The sequence below is a fragment of the Oncorhynchus nerka genome, linkage group LG11 (genome assembly GCF_034236695.1).
Source record: "Oncorhynchus nerka isolate Pitt River linkage group LG11, Oner_Uvic_2.0, whole genome shotgun sequence".
NCBI lineage: Eukaryota > Metazoa > Chordata > Actinopteri > Salmoniformes > Salmonidae > Oncorhynchus > Oncorhynchus nerka.
The window spans coordinates 53,676,712-53,692,198 of record NC_088406.1 but is presented as its reverse complement, the minus strand read 5'-3'; the positions used below and the strand labels follow the sequence as shown (position 1 = coordinate 53,692,198).

Genomic DNA, 15,487 nt, shown 5'->3' with positions numbered 1-15,487 from the left:
TTGTTTGATGGAATAAGGCATCTGGATTTATTTATTGTACTCTGCTTCACCCCGTGTCCTGAGAATAATTGCACCAAATGTACAATTGTATGCATTGCCTTCATATCTTCATTAGTGCTTTGAAGGCTTTCAGAACTTTGCAGGTTTTCAAGAAGGGTTTGTTGGTCTTGGTTGTTTTCGGGGGCTTGGGGATGGTCTTGATCAGGAACCCAGGTTTTCCTATTTTCAGCTTCTTTGAGGTTAGTTGAAATATCCTAGAAAGAAATCACAGTTCTTAGAGAGGACTGCCCAAATTGTCCCTAACAGGGTAGATCTTGACTAATGCCACGTTCACGTGCTATAATAGTTGTCGAAAATTCAGAATTCAAACTAGGAAGTTTCCCTTGAACGACCCTCCAAATCAGAATTACAAGTGGGAAACTGAGAAAAGCTGTTGCCGAGTTGTGACGTTTCACCACGGACCTTTTACCGTTTCAACCAAAAGATGACAGCGAATACGTTTTTGACAACTACAACCCTGTTAAAATGGATAATTAGGCGACATTTGCCATTTATTAATGTAGATAGTTTGGCCATATTGTCAATGTTAAGGATGCTAGCTAACGTAATTATGAGCAACGTCAACTAGTTTATCAAGCTAGCTAAAATCGTATTGGTTGGATAATTATTCCAACCAAAAAGCACATGAATGAAACAGTCGTATTTCCTAGAAAGTAGGAAGTTCCGACGAGCACGTGAGCGTGGCATAAGCACTCAACTGACCACAATAAGGGGTTGTGGTTGTAGCATTTAGTGCCATAGAATGTAAATGACGTTTTAGGGTTAAGGATGGAATTAAATTCCCTTCTATAGGATACAATTCAGATGTACACTCATCAATAATGTTTTTTTTTCTCATTTTTTAAAGGAGACACTCCTGCTGTAGTAGGAAGTAGAGGCTAGGGAGAGAGGTAGGTGGATGAAGACTGAGAGGAAGAACACGGACAGACGCCGAGTAGTGACTAGAACCCGACGAAACCGTGGCATGGTCCAGTCGAGTTTTAGCACTCGACATGCCTCCGACAGTAATATATTTCAATAGAATTCATTGACTGTTGGACTCACCTCTGGCGGAGTAGCGCTGCCTCATTCTTCTCCATGGCCAGAGCATGCTCAGCAGCAGAGGCTCTCCGCTAAAGACAATAAACAAATTACAGTACTACTTGAAAGTATGTGATCCCCTTGTGCAATTACAGATATATTGTAGTTTTTTACATTAAAATCTTAATTGAATCAGAATCAGTATTTTTTATCTGACATAACAGGTTAATATTTACCAATACCATATGTTGGTGAAGAAGAAATCATGCGTGTAGTAGAATGTTTTGTTTTTAAAGGAATTATTGCAGGTGCAAAAATAATTGAACCCCAAGTTGCATTGGTTAAATCAGTAAGTATGTCGAATAAGGTGGGTACATAATTGGGTACCAAATGAACCAATAAAAGGAGAGATCGTTAGGACAGCTTTTGGGCGGGACTATGATAATAGAGATAAGAAACCTGGTCAGTTTGGTGTTACCCATCCAGGTGAATGCAAAGCACACCATGCCAAGAGGAAAGGAGATCTCAGAGGACATCAGGACGAGGGTAGTGAGAGCACATCAGTCTGGGAGAAGGCTATAAAATCCTCTTTAAAGGATTTGAGCTCAGTCCACTGTGAGGCATTTACAAATGGAGAGCATTTAACATGACAGCAAGTCGGCCTAGAAGTGGACGCCCTTCCAAAATATCCCCAAGAGTCACAAGAACAATAATAAATCAGGTAAAAGCAAACCCAAACATAACATCTAGAGATTTGCAGACCTCCCTTGCTGCATCTCCGGTAACTGGGCAAGCTTCAATAATAAGAACAGTGAATCCAAATGCCATTCATGGGGGGGGTTGCTAGGAAGAAGCCTCCGCTGTCAAAAAATAACCAAACTGCCCATCTTAAACTTGCCAGAGACCACCTGTACAAACCTGAGTGTTTCTGGAAGTCCATTCATTCTCTGGATCACTTAATCAAAAAATTGACCTTTTTGGTCACAATCATCACCGCTATGTTTGGCAAAAACCCAACACTGCCCACCACCAAAATAACCTTATCCCAACAGTCAAGCATGGTGCTGGGAATGTCAAGATCTGGGGCTGCTTTTCCTCCTCTGGATCCGGATGACTCCACATCATTAAGAGAACCATGGATTCTGAGGTATACCAGGAGATTCTTGAACAGAACGCCAGGTCATCAGTCAAGGAGCTGAAGCTGGGTCGAAAATGTGGCTTCCAACAAGACAATGACCCAAAGCATTCAACCAAATCTACCATCATGAGAAAGAAGATTTGTGTTTTGGATTGGCCAAGTCAAAGTCCTGACCCCCTTCCAATTGAGATGCTGTGGCAGGACCTGAAGCAGGAAGTTCATGCCAGACACCCCTCAAACCTCACTCAATTGGCTGAGTTCTGTAAGGAGGAGTGGGCAAAAATCCCTCAAAACAGATGTCAGAAACTGATTACTGGATATAGGAGACGTTTACTATCACTGCTAATGGAGGTGCCACAAACGATTGACTGAAGGAGTTCATGTATTTTGCACACATCAAATCTGAGTTTCTGTTAAATAAACCTCTTTTGTTAAAAAAACAATGAAAATATATCATAATTTTTTGGTTTCTGTCACTTACTTGGAATGTTTTTCTTACGGATTGGAGTTTAGATAAGGATTTTATATGTTTATTTTATAGCAAGATAATGACCAGCCCTGTAGGGTTTACATACATTCAAGCAACACTGTATATCTTAGTGTACAGCAAGACACAGAGTAACTAGCAAAACGTAGCTAATAACACCTTAGTGCAACTACAGTAGCTAACTTTAAAGTGAATGTTCTACTTACAGATATGGTCTGGATTTTCTCTTGTAGCGTGTCAATCTGAAGAGAAAACAAAAATTGAATTAGAAATGTGTGCAAAGACATCCTATCACATGTGACCCAATACGAGTGTTGATACTGGGGCTTATGGTTTGGTTTAAGTACTTCGTAGTTTAGCTTACTATTGAGCGGTTATGGATCAGTATTTGGCAGGCTGTCTTAGGCTTACTTACATGTTGCTTTTCCTCATGTTTGCCTTGAATCAGGGCTTTGGTCCTGTGAAAAGACAAACACCAATGTACATGTCATGTGAATGAGAACAAATCCTAATATGATCAAACTAATATCAAAATCCACTTACAGCTCGTTTAGAGTCTGTCTATACATCTTCTCACTGCTGTGGAGTTTTTGATGTAGAGCGGCATTCTTCTCTTCAAGCTGACAATTTTTGTCTGTTGCAAAGTACATGTAAAGTAAAGAACATATCAATACAGAATAAAGTGATTCTGGCTGGTGGGACATATGTTGTGTGTTTGTAACATAGCCTACCTCGAAGACCCCTGTTCACCTCCTCCAGTGTGGTTTTGATCTGTAGAAGATTCTGCATTTTTAACTGCTAGAGCAAACAACTGATCCATTGTAAAATATTATAGTATTTACAGTTTTGGGGTAAACTGAAAAGAGGGTCCTTTCTGTAATCACACCCATTCTTTTCATCTACTTATTTCAGTAACTTAACCAAATGTCTCCTAGCTTACACAAGACTATACATTAACTTACTAAGGTTGCATCCTTCATCACAGTGACCTCGATCTCAATGTTTTCCTCACTCTTGATATCTGTAACTAAGGTGATTATTTGATCAACAGATGAATGCACATTTAGTTGTAGATAACCCTGCATGGTTCTAACCTCGAACAATCCTGACAAGTAAGCTTAGTAGGTCGATAAACAGTTTGCAAACTTTCTACACGCAGATCAAACTGTGTGATTTACTCACCGGTAGATTGGGTGTTGGTGGCACTAGGGATCCTGGCATCCCCACCGTGATGCTCTTTAAGTGGTTCCATCGGTCCCCACTGTTGGGAGCCATAACATAAACCCCATTAAGATAGCTCTTTATCATCATACCAAACCAGTGAGTTTGATGGAGCAGTAATGGACTTACAACAGCTTTCAGTTTCTGTATGCGTTCAACACGCTCCTGGAGCTGGAGATGAAATGCCTCCATTTCTCCAGCTCTGATGTCCCATTGTTTCTTCATATCCTTGGGATAAAAGAGATGGGCTCAATGTTAACTGTGTGATAAACGTCTGACCATGACAATTAAACAAATTAATGAATGGACTATACTTTGACCGTGAGTTAATAGTTCAAATACATTTTCACCGGTCGACCGGTAGTTATTTGACTTTGCACCTATACAACTCCATACATTTCCAGAAACTAAACATTAGTCAATGTCAGTCCATTAGACCTGATTACATTGGTCATACACTGTAGAGGGCAGGGAAACTAGTTAAAGGGGTTGAGGAATAATAGTTTTCTGACTGCTTACCTCCAGCTCCTGACTATCCTCCTGAGAGGACTGCAGGCATGCCCGCAACCTTTTCACTGGCGCGTCATAGTCCTTCAACTAAAGCCAACCAGATTTAGAACATAAGTTACAATGATCATGGAAAAGTACATGTTACTGCAGGTATGCCCCGACCTTTGCACCTGCGAGTCATAGTCCTTCAACTAAAACCAACCAGATTTAGAACATAAGTTACAATAATCATGGAAAAGTATGTTATTCAAGTCCAGAATGTCTCAGGTCTGACTTAGCTTCTGAAACGTACCAGTATCTCCATTTCAGACAATTGAATCATTATGTCACATTTATTTTTCGATAGCTGGTCGAGTTTCACGTTTAGCTGTGTCTCAGTCACTGGAGATACAGATGGGAATATGAAATTAGTCTTGGTTCAGGCATGACTAAGGAGCTAAATCTACTGTATAAAATGTAAGTACAAAAGCTTTCTTCTCCTCATCTGAGCTACTTAATGAAAGGTAGGAAAACTCACATAGACGTATCCTGCTTTTGATCTATGAGAAACAGAGACAAGGCAATGAAAACAATGTTCAAACATGGACTACATCATACATCATTAGAAGATCAATCAAACTGCAAAATGAGCCTTTCCCTCAATTCCTTTCATTTCCATAGGAAATTGAAGTGTATGAAAATTGTTGTAACATGGTAATAATACAAAAAGTTTACCGCAAGGACGGTCCTCCATAGTAATATCACACCAAGAACATTCAGGGCAGCAGGGAGAGTGAGCTCCCATCCCACTCCAGGATGGGTAGCTCCAAACCATTCATCTTCTAGAGAGAAGAGCAACTGGACAAACAAACAAACAAATGTCGCATTACCATTTATTATGGAATTCACATCAGATGGAATGGACTGTCAATGAGGTAGAAAGGTAGATTACCATAAAGGATCTCTGTGGGTACTATTTACCAGTGGTGTAAAGTACCTTAATAAAGTACAAATCCCACCCAAAAATACTCAAGTACTACTTTTACTTTTTAGCTGCACCAACATGTTCAACTGACAACAGAGGTCAGCCTGCAGGCTAGATAGAGATGTGCCAAGTAAAGCCTCCCCAAAACCCTGCACTAACCTGCACTAATTGTGAATCACCTTATGGGACTCCCGGTCACGGCCGGTAATGACACAGCCTGGTATCGAACCCCAGGCTGTAGTGATGCTTAAATAGCTGTGCCAATGGGGAAGCCCTAAATAATGTACTTTTCATTTCATACATCTTCCCTGACACCCAAAAGTACTTGTTACATTTTGAATGCTTAGCAGGACAGGAAAATTGTCCAATTCACGCACTTATCAAGAGAACAGCCCTGGTCATCCTTACTGCCTCTGATGGCGGACTCACAAAACACACACACTTTGTTTGTAAAAAAAGTGTTGGAGTGTGCTCCTGGCTATCCGTAAATTAAAAACAACAAGAACATTGTGCCTTCTGGTTTTGTTAATACATGGAATTTGAAATTATTTATAGGCTACATTTACTTTTGATACTTCAGTAGTGTAACGACCCTGGGTTTTCAGCAGAAATCGACCCTGCCGCTCGAACATGCTTTTGCGGCACAGTCGATAGCGCGCCGGACCGCGGGCTCGAAGGTCGAGGGTTCGAGACCTGCTCGCTGCCTGTTTCATTACATTGGTGTCAGAAGTGATCGGACCTTGCATACACGACAGTGCGTGTGCTTGGCCGGTGAGCGCGTTCCTGTAAGACCTAGAGTCGCAAGCTAGCGCGAGGACGCGGTCTTTGAAAGGAGGGAGTAGTGTAACGACCCTGGGTTTATAAGCGCGGAAATCGATTCTGCCGCTCGAGCATGCTTTTGCGGCACAGTCGATAGCGCGCCGGACCTCGGGCTCGAAGACCTGCTCCCTGCCGTTTCATTACAGTATATTTAAAACCAAATACCTTTAGACTTTTCTTTAAGTAGTATTTTACTGGGTGACTTTCACTTTTACTTGATTTTCTATTAAGGTATCTTAACTTGTATGTAGGACAATTGGGTACTTTTTCCACCACTGCTATTTAACTACTCTTTCAACTAAAGCCATTTCATATTTGCATTAAGCTCCATAGACTACACCAGCCACAATTCCTTCACACTTCTACCATTATTAGCCTACTTCAATACAATCAGGCACACATTATGTTCAGGAAATGTCCTTGTCTAGTTTTGTACTCAGGCCTACATCCTTTAGTCCTCCAAGAAAAAACGCGAAGAAAATGGTAAATTGGCCAATCACTCCTTGTTCGGGCATCGTCATGGCGGGCCAAGGAGCACCAAACTCCGGTACACCTACTTCTTGATACACATCCATATCGATGACTGAACCAAAATAAACAAGACTCTATTTTTTAAATGCATGCTTTGTGACGTCATAATATAGACATTATCAAGCCGCACCCCTTAGTTACTGTTGCGAGGTTTTTTTCTTTCAGCAAAGCGCATATCCGCATTGAAATGGATGGAAGGCCTACGGGTCAAAATGATCTCAAACTGTGTTGACACAGATTATCAAATTAAACCGATCGTCAAGGAATGTTAGGCTCTTGATTGACAAGCTGACGCACCAACTATTGTATCATAGGCCTAATTATAACAATTCTTTAGCCAGCAGCTGAAGGTTCTCATTACAAAAATAACAAATAAAGGCAGAGCTTAGGGCCTAAAACACTTTATTATTTCGTAATTTACTCATATTCAAAACCATAAGAGAATCATAACACTAGCCTAATTTTAAAAAAACATCAGGGAATAGGCCTACAGAATAGGCCTACAGCCTTTATGGATTTAAGTCAAACACTTATTATACCGAGTGACGAAGCAGACTCAGTGAGTCTCCGTCTGTCACGTCCTGACCTTAGTTCCTTTTTTATGTCTCTGTTTTAGTGTGGTCAGGGCGTGAGTTGGGGTGGGCATTCTATGTTTTTGTTCTAGGTTTTGTATTTCTATGTTTGGCCTGGTATGGTTCCCAATCAGAGGCAGCTGTCGATCGTTGTCTCTGATTGAGAACCATACTTAGTGGGAAAACAGGCTATCTATGTTTTGTGGGTAGTTGTTTTCTGTTTTTGTGTCTGCACCAGACAGAACTGTTTTGGTTTCGTTCATTGTCTTTGTTGTTTTATTATTCAGTGTTCAGCTCAAAATAAAAAAGATGAACACTTACCACGCTGCACCTTGGTCCTCAGCTTCTTCCACCAACGACAGCCGTTACACCGTCGTTACTAAAGCACATTGTTGAATTTCACTTATATTGTTGGCTCTCCTTCTTACTTCCCTATAGGATATATATTTAGTCATTCGTTTCCCCAAAGTAGGCTTATACATCTTGTTTTAATCAAATAAATTGGCCATTATCATGAGTATTTACCCTGCGCAAATCTAATGTGTTGGGGAAATGTTGTTCTCGTTCTTCTCGGACTTGAGTGAAACATTTAAATTCCTTAATTTACCCGTATATAATCCTCCAAGATACGTTTATGCAAGATAAGTTTACACCCGCAACCCTAACGAGAAAGAGCTTTGTTCTGCATTTCCCTTTGTTTGTAGGCTAATTAGCACGTCTCGCTGAATGGACATCTATTCGTCCGCTCGTGTCCTACTCGTGCTTCTGCGCAAAGCATTCAAGTGAATCATCTATGGCTTTTAAAATGTCCAGATGTTTAGGTTTCTTGGACAGCTCAGGTCCCTAAAGAGAATCTGGGTTGTAAAGTGTGGACAAATCGACATTCACGTGGGGTTTCCCGTCGCCAAAATAGCCCTGGAGACCTAGAAAATAGACTTCATCATAGGCCTACCATTTGGCTTTGGTAATTGATGGGATATATGGCTTCCATGGTGGTCTTGGCAGGTAAGCCCCATGGAGTTGTATCTTACCTAATGGCAACAGAGCAGAAATCTGCATACAAAGGCATTTTTAAAGAGTTGGATGATATCTAATGAGACCTACCATATAAATGACATAAAACACGTGTCCAATTTAGCTTGCTTGATTTTAAAGAAGACTTCTTGCAATTGTTTGATGGAATAAGGCATCTGGATTTATTTATTGTACTCTGCTTCACCCCGTGTCCTGAGAATAATTGCACCAAATGTACAATTGTATGCATTGCCTTCATAACTTCATTAGTGCTTTGAAGGCTTTCAGAACTTTGCAGGTTTTCAAGAAGGGTTTGTTGGTCTTGGTTGTTTTTGGGGGCTTGGGGATGGTCTTGATCAGGAACCCAGGTTTTCCTATTTTCAGCTTCTTTGAGGTTAGTTGAAATATCCTAGAAAGAAATCACAGTTCTTAGAGAGGACTGCCCAAATTGTCCCTAACAGGGTAGATCTTGACTAATGCCACGTTCAGGTGCTATAATAGTTGTCGAAAATTCCAAATTCAAACTAGGAAGTTTCCCTTGAATGACCCTCCAAATCGGAATTACAAGTGGGAAACTGAGAAAAGCTGTTGCCGAGTTGTTACCGTTTCAACCAAAAGATGACAGCGAATACGTTTTTGACAACTACAACCCTGTTAAATTGATAATTAGGCAACATTTGCCATTTGATAATGTAGATAGTTTGGCCATATTGTCAATGTTAAGGATGCTAGCTAACGTAATTATGAGCAACGTCAACTAGTTTATCAAGCTAGCTAAAATCGTATTGGTTGGATAATTATTCCAACCAAAAAGCACATGAATGAAACAGTCGTATTTCCTAGAAAGTAGGAAGTTCCGACGAGCACGTGAGCGTGGCATAAGCACTCAAATGACCACAAAAAGAGGTTGTGTTTGTAGCATTTATTGACATAGAATGTAAATTACATTTTAGGGTTAAGGATGGAATGAAATTCCCTTCTATAGGACACAATTCAGATGTACACTCATCAATAATGTTTTTTTTCTTTGTTTTTTAAAGGAGACACTCCTGCTGTAGTAGGAAGTAGAGGCTAGGGAGAGAGGTAGGTGGATGAAGACAGAGAGGAAGAACACTGACAGACGCCGAGTAGTGACTAGAACCCGACGAAACCGTGGCATGGTCCAGTCGAGTTTTAGCACTTGACATGTCTCCGACAGTAATATATTTCAATAGAATTCACTGTTGGACTCACCTCTGGCGGAGTAGCGCTGCCTCATTCTTCTCCATGACCAGAGTATGCTCAGCAGCAGAGGCTCTCCGCTAAAGACAATAAACGAATTACAGTACTACTTGAAAGTATGTGATCCCCTTGTGCAATTACAGATATATTGTAGTTTTTACATTAAAATCTTAATTGAATCAGAGTCAGTCTTTTTTATCTGACATAACAGGTTAATATTTACCAATACCATATGTTGGTGAAGAAGAAATCATGCGTGTAGTAGAATGTTTTGTTTTTAAAGGAATTATTGCAGGTGCAAAAATAATTGAACCCCAAGTTGCATTGGTTAAATCAGTAAGTATGTCGAATAAGGTGGGTACATAATTGGGTACCAAATGAACCAATAAAAGGAGAGATCGTTAGGACAGCTTTTGGGCGGGACTGTGATAATAGAGATAAGAAACCTGGTCAGTTTGGTGTTACCCATCCAGGTGAATGCAAAGCACACCATGCCAAGAGGAAAGGAGATCTCAGAGGACATCAGGACGAGGGTAGTGAGAGCACATCAGTCTGGAAGAAGGCTATAAAATCCCCTTTAAAAGATTTGAGCTCAGTCCACTGTGAGGCATTTACAAATGGAGAGCATTTAACATGACAGCAAGTCGGCCTAGAAGTGGACGCCCTTCCAAAATATCTCCAAGAGCCACAAGAACAATAATAAATCAGGTAAAAGCAAACCCAAACATAACATCTAGAGATTTGCAGACCTCCCTTGCTGCATCTCCGATAACTGTGCAAGCTTCAATAATAAGAACAGTGAATCCAAATGCCATTCATGGGGGGGGGGGAGTCCATTCTCTGGATCACTTAATCAAAAAATTGACCTCTTTGGTCACAATCATCACCACTATGTTTGGCAAAAACCCAACACTGCCCACCACCAAAATAACCTTATCCCAACAGTCAAGCATGGTGCTGGGAATGTTAAGATCTGGGGCTGCTTTTCCTCCTCTGGATCCGGATGACTCCACATCATTAAGAGAACCATGGATTCTGAGGTATACCAGGAGATTCTTGAACAGAACACCAGGTCATCAGTCAAGGAGCTGAAGCTGGGTCGAAAATGTGGCTTCCAACAAGACAATGACCCAAAGCATTCAACCAAATCTACCATCATGAGAAAGAATATTTGTGTTTTGGATTGGCCAAGTCAAAGTCCTGACCCCCTTCCAATCGAGATGCTGTGGCAGGACCTGAAGCAGGAAGTTCATGCCAGACACCCCTCAAACCTCACTCAATTGGCTGAGTTCTGTAAGGAGGAGTGGGCAAAAATCCCTCAAAACAGATGTCAGAAACTGATTACTGGATATAGGAGACGTTTACTATCACTGCTAATGGAGGTGCCACAAACGATTGACTGAAGGAGTTCATGTATTTTGCACACATCAAATCTGAGTTTCTGTTAAATAAACCTCTTTTGTTAAAAAAACAATGAAAATATATCATAATTTTTTGGTTTCTGTCACTTACTTGGAATGTTTTTCTTACGGATTGGAGTTTAGATAAGGATTTTATATGTTTATTTTATAGCAAGATAATGACCAGCCCTGTAGGGTTTACATACATTCAAGCAACACTGTATATCTTAGTGTACAGCAAGACACAGAGTAACTAGCAAAACGTAGCTAATAACACCTTAGTGCAACTACAGTAGCTAACTTTAAAGTGAATGTTCTACTTACAGATATGGTCTGGATTTTCTCTTGTAGCGTGGCAATCTGAAGAGAGAACAAAAGTTGCATTAGAAATGTGTGCAAAGACATCCTATCACATGTGACCCAATACGAGTGTTGATACTGGGGCTTATGGTTTGGTTTAAGTACTTCGTAGTTTAGCTTACTATTGAGCGGTTATAGATCAGTATTTGGCAGGCTGTCTTAGGCTTACTTACATGTTGCTTTTCCTCATGTTTGCCTTGAATCAGGGCTTTGGTCCTGTGAAAAGACAAACACCAATGTACATGTCATGTGAATGAGAACAAATCCTAATATGATCAAACTAATATCAAAATCCACTTACAGCTCGTTTAGAGTCTGTCTATACATCTTCTCACTGCTGTGGAGTTTTTGATGTAGAGCGGCATTCTTCTCTTCAAGCTGACAATTTTTGTCTGTTGCAAAGTACATGTAAAGTAAAGAACATATCAATACAGAATAAAGTGATTCTGGCTGGTGGGACATATGTTGTGTGTTTGTAACATAGCCTACCTCGAAGACCCCTGTTCACCTCCTCCAGTGTGGTTTTGATCTGTAGAAGATTCTGCATTTTTAACTGCTAGAGCAAACAACTGTTCCATTGTAAAATATTATAGTATTTACAGTTTTGGGGTAAACTGAAAAGAGGGTCCTTTCTGTAATCACACCCATTCTTTTCATCTACTTATTTCAGTAACTTAACCAAATGTCTCCTAGCTTACACAAGACTATACATTAACTTACTAAGCTTGCATCCTTCATCACAGTGACCTCGATCTCAATGTTTTCCTCACTCTTGATATCTGTAACTAAGGTGATTATTTGATCAACAGATGAATGCACATTTAGTTGTAGATAACCCTGCATGGTTCTACCCTCGAACAATCCTGACAAGTAAGCTTAGTAGGTCGATAAACAGTTTGCAAACTTTCTACACGCAGATCAAACTGTGTGATTTACTCACCGGTAGATTGGGTGTTGGTGGCACTAGGGATCCTGGCATCCCCACCGTGATGCTCTTTAAGTGGTTCCATCGGTCCCCACTGTTGGGAGCCATAACATAAACCCCATTAAGATAGCTCTTTATCATCATACCAAACCAGTGAGTTTGATGGAGCAGTAATGGACTTACAACAGCTTTCAGTTTCTGTATGCGTTCAACACGCTCCTGGAGCTGGAGATGAAATGCCTCCATTTCTCCAGCTCTGATGTCCCATTGTTTCTTCATATCCTTGGGATAAAAGAGATGGGCTCAATGTTAACTGTGTGATAAACGTCTGACCATGACAATTAAACAAATTAATGAATGGACTATACTTTGACCGTGAGTTAATAGTTCAAATACATTTTCACCGGTCGACCGGTAGTTATTTGACTTTGCACCTATACAACTCCATACATTTCCAGAAACTAAACATTAGTCAATGTCAGTCCATTAGACCTGATTACACATTGGTCATACACTGTAGAGGGCAGGGAAACTAGTTAAAGGGGTTGAGGAATAATAGTTTTCTGACTGCTTACCTCCAGCTCCTGACTATCCTCCTGAGAGGACTGCAGGCATGCCCGCAACCTTTTCACTGGCGCGTCATAGTCCTTCAACTAAAGCCAACCAGATTTAGAACATAAGTTACAATGATCATGGAAAAGTACATGTTACTGCAGGTATGCCCCCGACCTTTGCACCTGCGAGTCATAGTCCTTCAACTAAAACCAACCAGATTTAGAACATAAGTTACAATAATCATGGAAAAGTATGTTATTCAAGTCCAGAATGTCTCAGGTCTGACTTAGCTTCTGAAACGTACCAGTATCTCCATTTCAGACAATTGAATCATTATGTCACATTTATTTTTCGATAGCTGGTCGAGTTTCACGTTTAGCTGTGTCTCAGTCACTGGAGATACAGATGGGAATATGAAATTAGTCTTGGTTCAGGCATGACTAAGGAGCTAAATCTACTGTATAAAATGTAAGTACAAAAGCTTTCTTCTCCTCATCTGAGCTACTTAATGAAAGGTAGGAAAACTCACATAGACGTATCCTGCTTTTGATCTATGAGAAACAGAGACAAGGCAATGAAAACAATGTTCAAACATGGACTACATCATACATCATTAGAAGATCAATCAAACTGCAAAATGAGCCTTTCCCTCAATTCCTTTCATTTCCATAGGAAATTGAAGTGTATGAAAATTGTTGTAACATGGTAATAATACAAAAAGTTTACCGCAAGAACGGTCCTCCATAGTAATATCACACCAAGAACATTCAGGGCAGCAGGGAGAGTGAGCTCCCATCCCACTCCAGGATGGGTAGCTCCAAACCATTCATCTTCTAGAGAGAAGAGCAACTGGACAAACAAACAAACAAATGTCACATTACCATTTATTATGGAATTCACATCAGATGGAATGGACTGTCAATGAGGTAGAAAGGTAGATTACCATAAAGGATCTCTGTGGGTACTATTTACCAGTGGTGTAAAGTACCTTAATAAAGTACAAATCCCACCCAAAAATACTCAAGTACTACTTTTACTTTTTAGCTGCACCAACATGTTCAACTGACAACAGAGGTCAGCCTGCAGGCTAGATAGAGATGTGCCAAGTAAAGCCTCCCAAAACCCTGCACTAACCTGCACTAATTGTGAATCACCTTATGGGACTCCCGGTCACGGCCGGTAATGACACAGCCTGGTATCGAACCCCAGGCTGTAGTGATGCTTAAATAGCTGTGCCAATGGGGAAGCCCTAAATAATGTACTTTTCATTTCATACATCTTCCCTGACACCCAAAAGTACTTGTTACATTTTGAATGCTTAGCAGGACAGGAAAATTGTCCAATTCACGCACTTATCAAGAGAACAGCCCTGGTCATCCTTACTGCCTCTGATGGCGGACTCACAAAACACACACACTTTGTTTGTAAAAAAAGTGTTGGAGTGTGCTCCTGGCTATCCGTAAATTAAAAACAACAAGAACATTGTGCCTTCTGGTTTTGTTAATACATGGAATTTGAAATTATTTATAGGCTACATTTACTTTTGATACTTCAGTAGTGTAACGACCCTGGGTTTTCAGCAGAAATCGACCCTGCCGCTCGAACATGCTTTTGCGGCACAGTCGATAGCGCGCCGGACCGCGGGCTCGAAGGTCGAGGGTTCGAGGCCTGCTCGCTGCCTGTTTCATTACATTGGTGTCAGAAGTGATCGGACCTTGCATACACGACAGTGCGTGTGCTTGGCCGGTGAGCGCGTTCCTGTAAGACCTAGAGTCGCAAGCTAGCGCGAGGACGCGGTCTTTGAAAGGAGGGAGTAGTGTAACGACCCTGGGTTTATAAGCGCGGAAATCGATTCTGCCGCTCGAGCATGCTTTTGCGGCACAGTCGATAGCGCGCCGGACCTCGGGCTCGAAGACCTGCTCCCTGCCGTTACATTACAGTATATTTAAAACCAAATATCTTTAGACTTTTCTTTAAGTAGGATTTTACTGGGTGACTTTCACTTTTACTTGATTTTCTGTTAAGGTATCTTAACTTGTATGTAGGACAATTGGGTACTTTTTCCACCACTGCTATTTAACTACTCTTTCAACTAAAGCCATTTCATATTTGCATTAAGCTCCATAGACTACACCAGCCACAAGCCCTTCACACTTCTACCATTATTAGCCTACTTCAATACTACAAGCAGGCACACATTATGTTCAGGAAATGTCCTTGTCTAGTTTTGTACTCAGGCCTACATCCTTTAGTCCTCCAAGAAAAAGCGCGAAGAAAATTGTAAATTGGCCAATCACTCCTTGTTCGGGCATCGTCATGGCGGGCCAAGGAGCACCAAACTCCGGTACACCTACTTCTTGATACACATCCATATCGATGACTGAACCAAAATACACAAGACTATTTTTTAAATGCATGCTTTGTGACGTCATAATAGAGAAATTATCAAGCCGCACCCCTTAGTTACTGTTGCGAGGTCCGACATGGGTTTTTTTCTTCCAGCAAAGCGCATATCCGCATTGAAATGGATGGAAGGCCTACCGGTCACAATGATCTCAAACTGTGTTGACACAGATTATCAAATTAAACCCATCGTCAAGGAATGTTAGGCTCTTCATTGACAAGCTGACGCACCAACTATTGTATCATAGGCCTAATTATCATAATTCATAGTTATTATACAAAAATAA

At 40.8% G+C, this 15,487-nt stretch overlaps 2 protein-coding genes across 3 annotated transcripts; both read right to left on the bottom strand.

The window, feature by feature from the left end:
* On the bottom strand, positions 1-6,846 carry LOC115118482 (transport and Golgi organization protein 1 homolog). Of its 2 annotated transcripts, none has more exons than XM_065024653.1 (14): positions 6,666-6,846; positions 5,151-5,273; positions 4,954-4,975; positions 4,729-4,817; positions 4,446-4,523; positions 4,056-4,154; positions 3,888-3,966; positions 3,668-3,732; positions 3,437-3,476; positions 3,249-3,339; positions 3,121-3,163; positions 2,912-2,947; positions 1,105-1,172; positions 1-254 (listed from the first exon to the last, which is right to left on the bottom strand). In XM_065024653.1, exons 1-14 carry the CDS (start codon positions 6,792-6,794, stop codon positions 101-103), a joined length of 1,116 nt encoding a protein of 371 aa, XP_064880725.1. In that variant the 5' UTR covers positions 6,795-6,846; the 3' UTR covers positions 1-100. The 2 variants fall into 2 exon arrangements, with proteins under 2 accessions (XP_064880725.1, XP_064880726.1); XM_065024654.1 differs by having other exon boundaries at positions 3,668-3,726.
* A 1,651-nt stretch (positions 6,847-8,497) lies between these two features.
* On the bottom strand, positions 8,498-15,202 carry LOC115137143 (transport and Golgi organization protein 1 homolog). Its single transcript, XM_065024652.1, has 14 exons — positions 15,041-15,202; positions 13,524-13,646; positions 13,327-13,348; positions 13,102-13,190; positions 12,818-12,895; positions 12,426-12,524; positions 12,258-12,336; positions 12,038-12,102; positions 11,807-11,846; positions 11,619-11,709; positions 11,491-11,533; positions 11,282-11,317; positions 9,570-9,637; positions 8,498-8,745 (listed from the first exon to the last, which is right to left on the bottom strand). Exons 1-14 carry the CDS (start codon positions 15,167-15,169, stop codon positions 8,592-8,594), a joined length of 1,116 nt encoding a protein of 371 aa, XP_064880724.1. The 5' UTR covers positions 15,170-15,202; the 3' UTR covers positions 8,498-8,591.
* Between the last annotated feature and the right edge of the window lie 285 nt (positions 15,203-15,487).

What these genes read in the sequence shown, in the direction of transcription:
- LOC115118482 (XM_065024653.1), bottom strand. Translation starts at nt 6,794, where the DNA reads ATGGATGTGTATCAAGAAGTAGGTGTACCGGAGTTTGGTGCTCCTTGG. An exon ending in TTCTTGGAGGACTAAAGGAT is followed by an intron (nt 5,274 to 6,665) that starts GTAGGCCTGAGT and finishes TTGTTTGTCCAG; the next exon opens with TTGCTCTTCTCTCTAGAAGA. An exon ending in TGTCTGAAATGGAGATACTG is followed by an intron (nt 4,524 to 4,728) that starts GTACGTTTCAGA and finishes GGTTGGCTTTAG; the next exon opens with TTGAAGGACTATGACGCGCC.
- LOC115137143 (XM_065024652.1), bottom strand. Translation starts at nt 15,169, where the DNA reads ATGGATGTGTATCAAGAAGTAGGTGTACCGGAGTTTGGTGCTCCTTGG. An exon ending in TTCTTGGAGGACTAAAGGAT is followed by an intron (nt 13,647 to 15,040) that starts GTAGGCCTGAGT and finishes TTGTTTGTCCAG; the next exon opens with TTGCTCTTCTCTCTAGAAGA. An exon ending in CACCAACACCCAATCTACCG is followed by an intron (nt 12,103 to 12,257) that starts GTGAGTAAATCA and finishes TAATCACCTTAG; the next exon opens with TTACAGATATCAAGAGTGAG.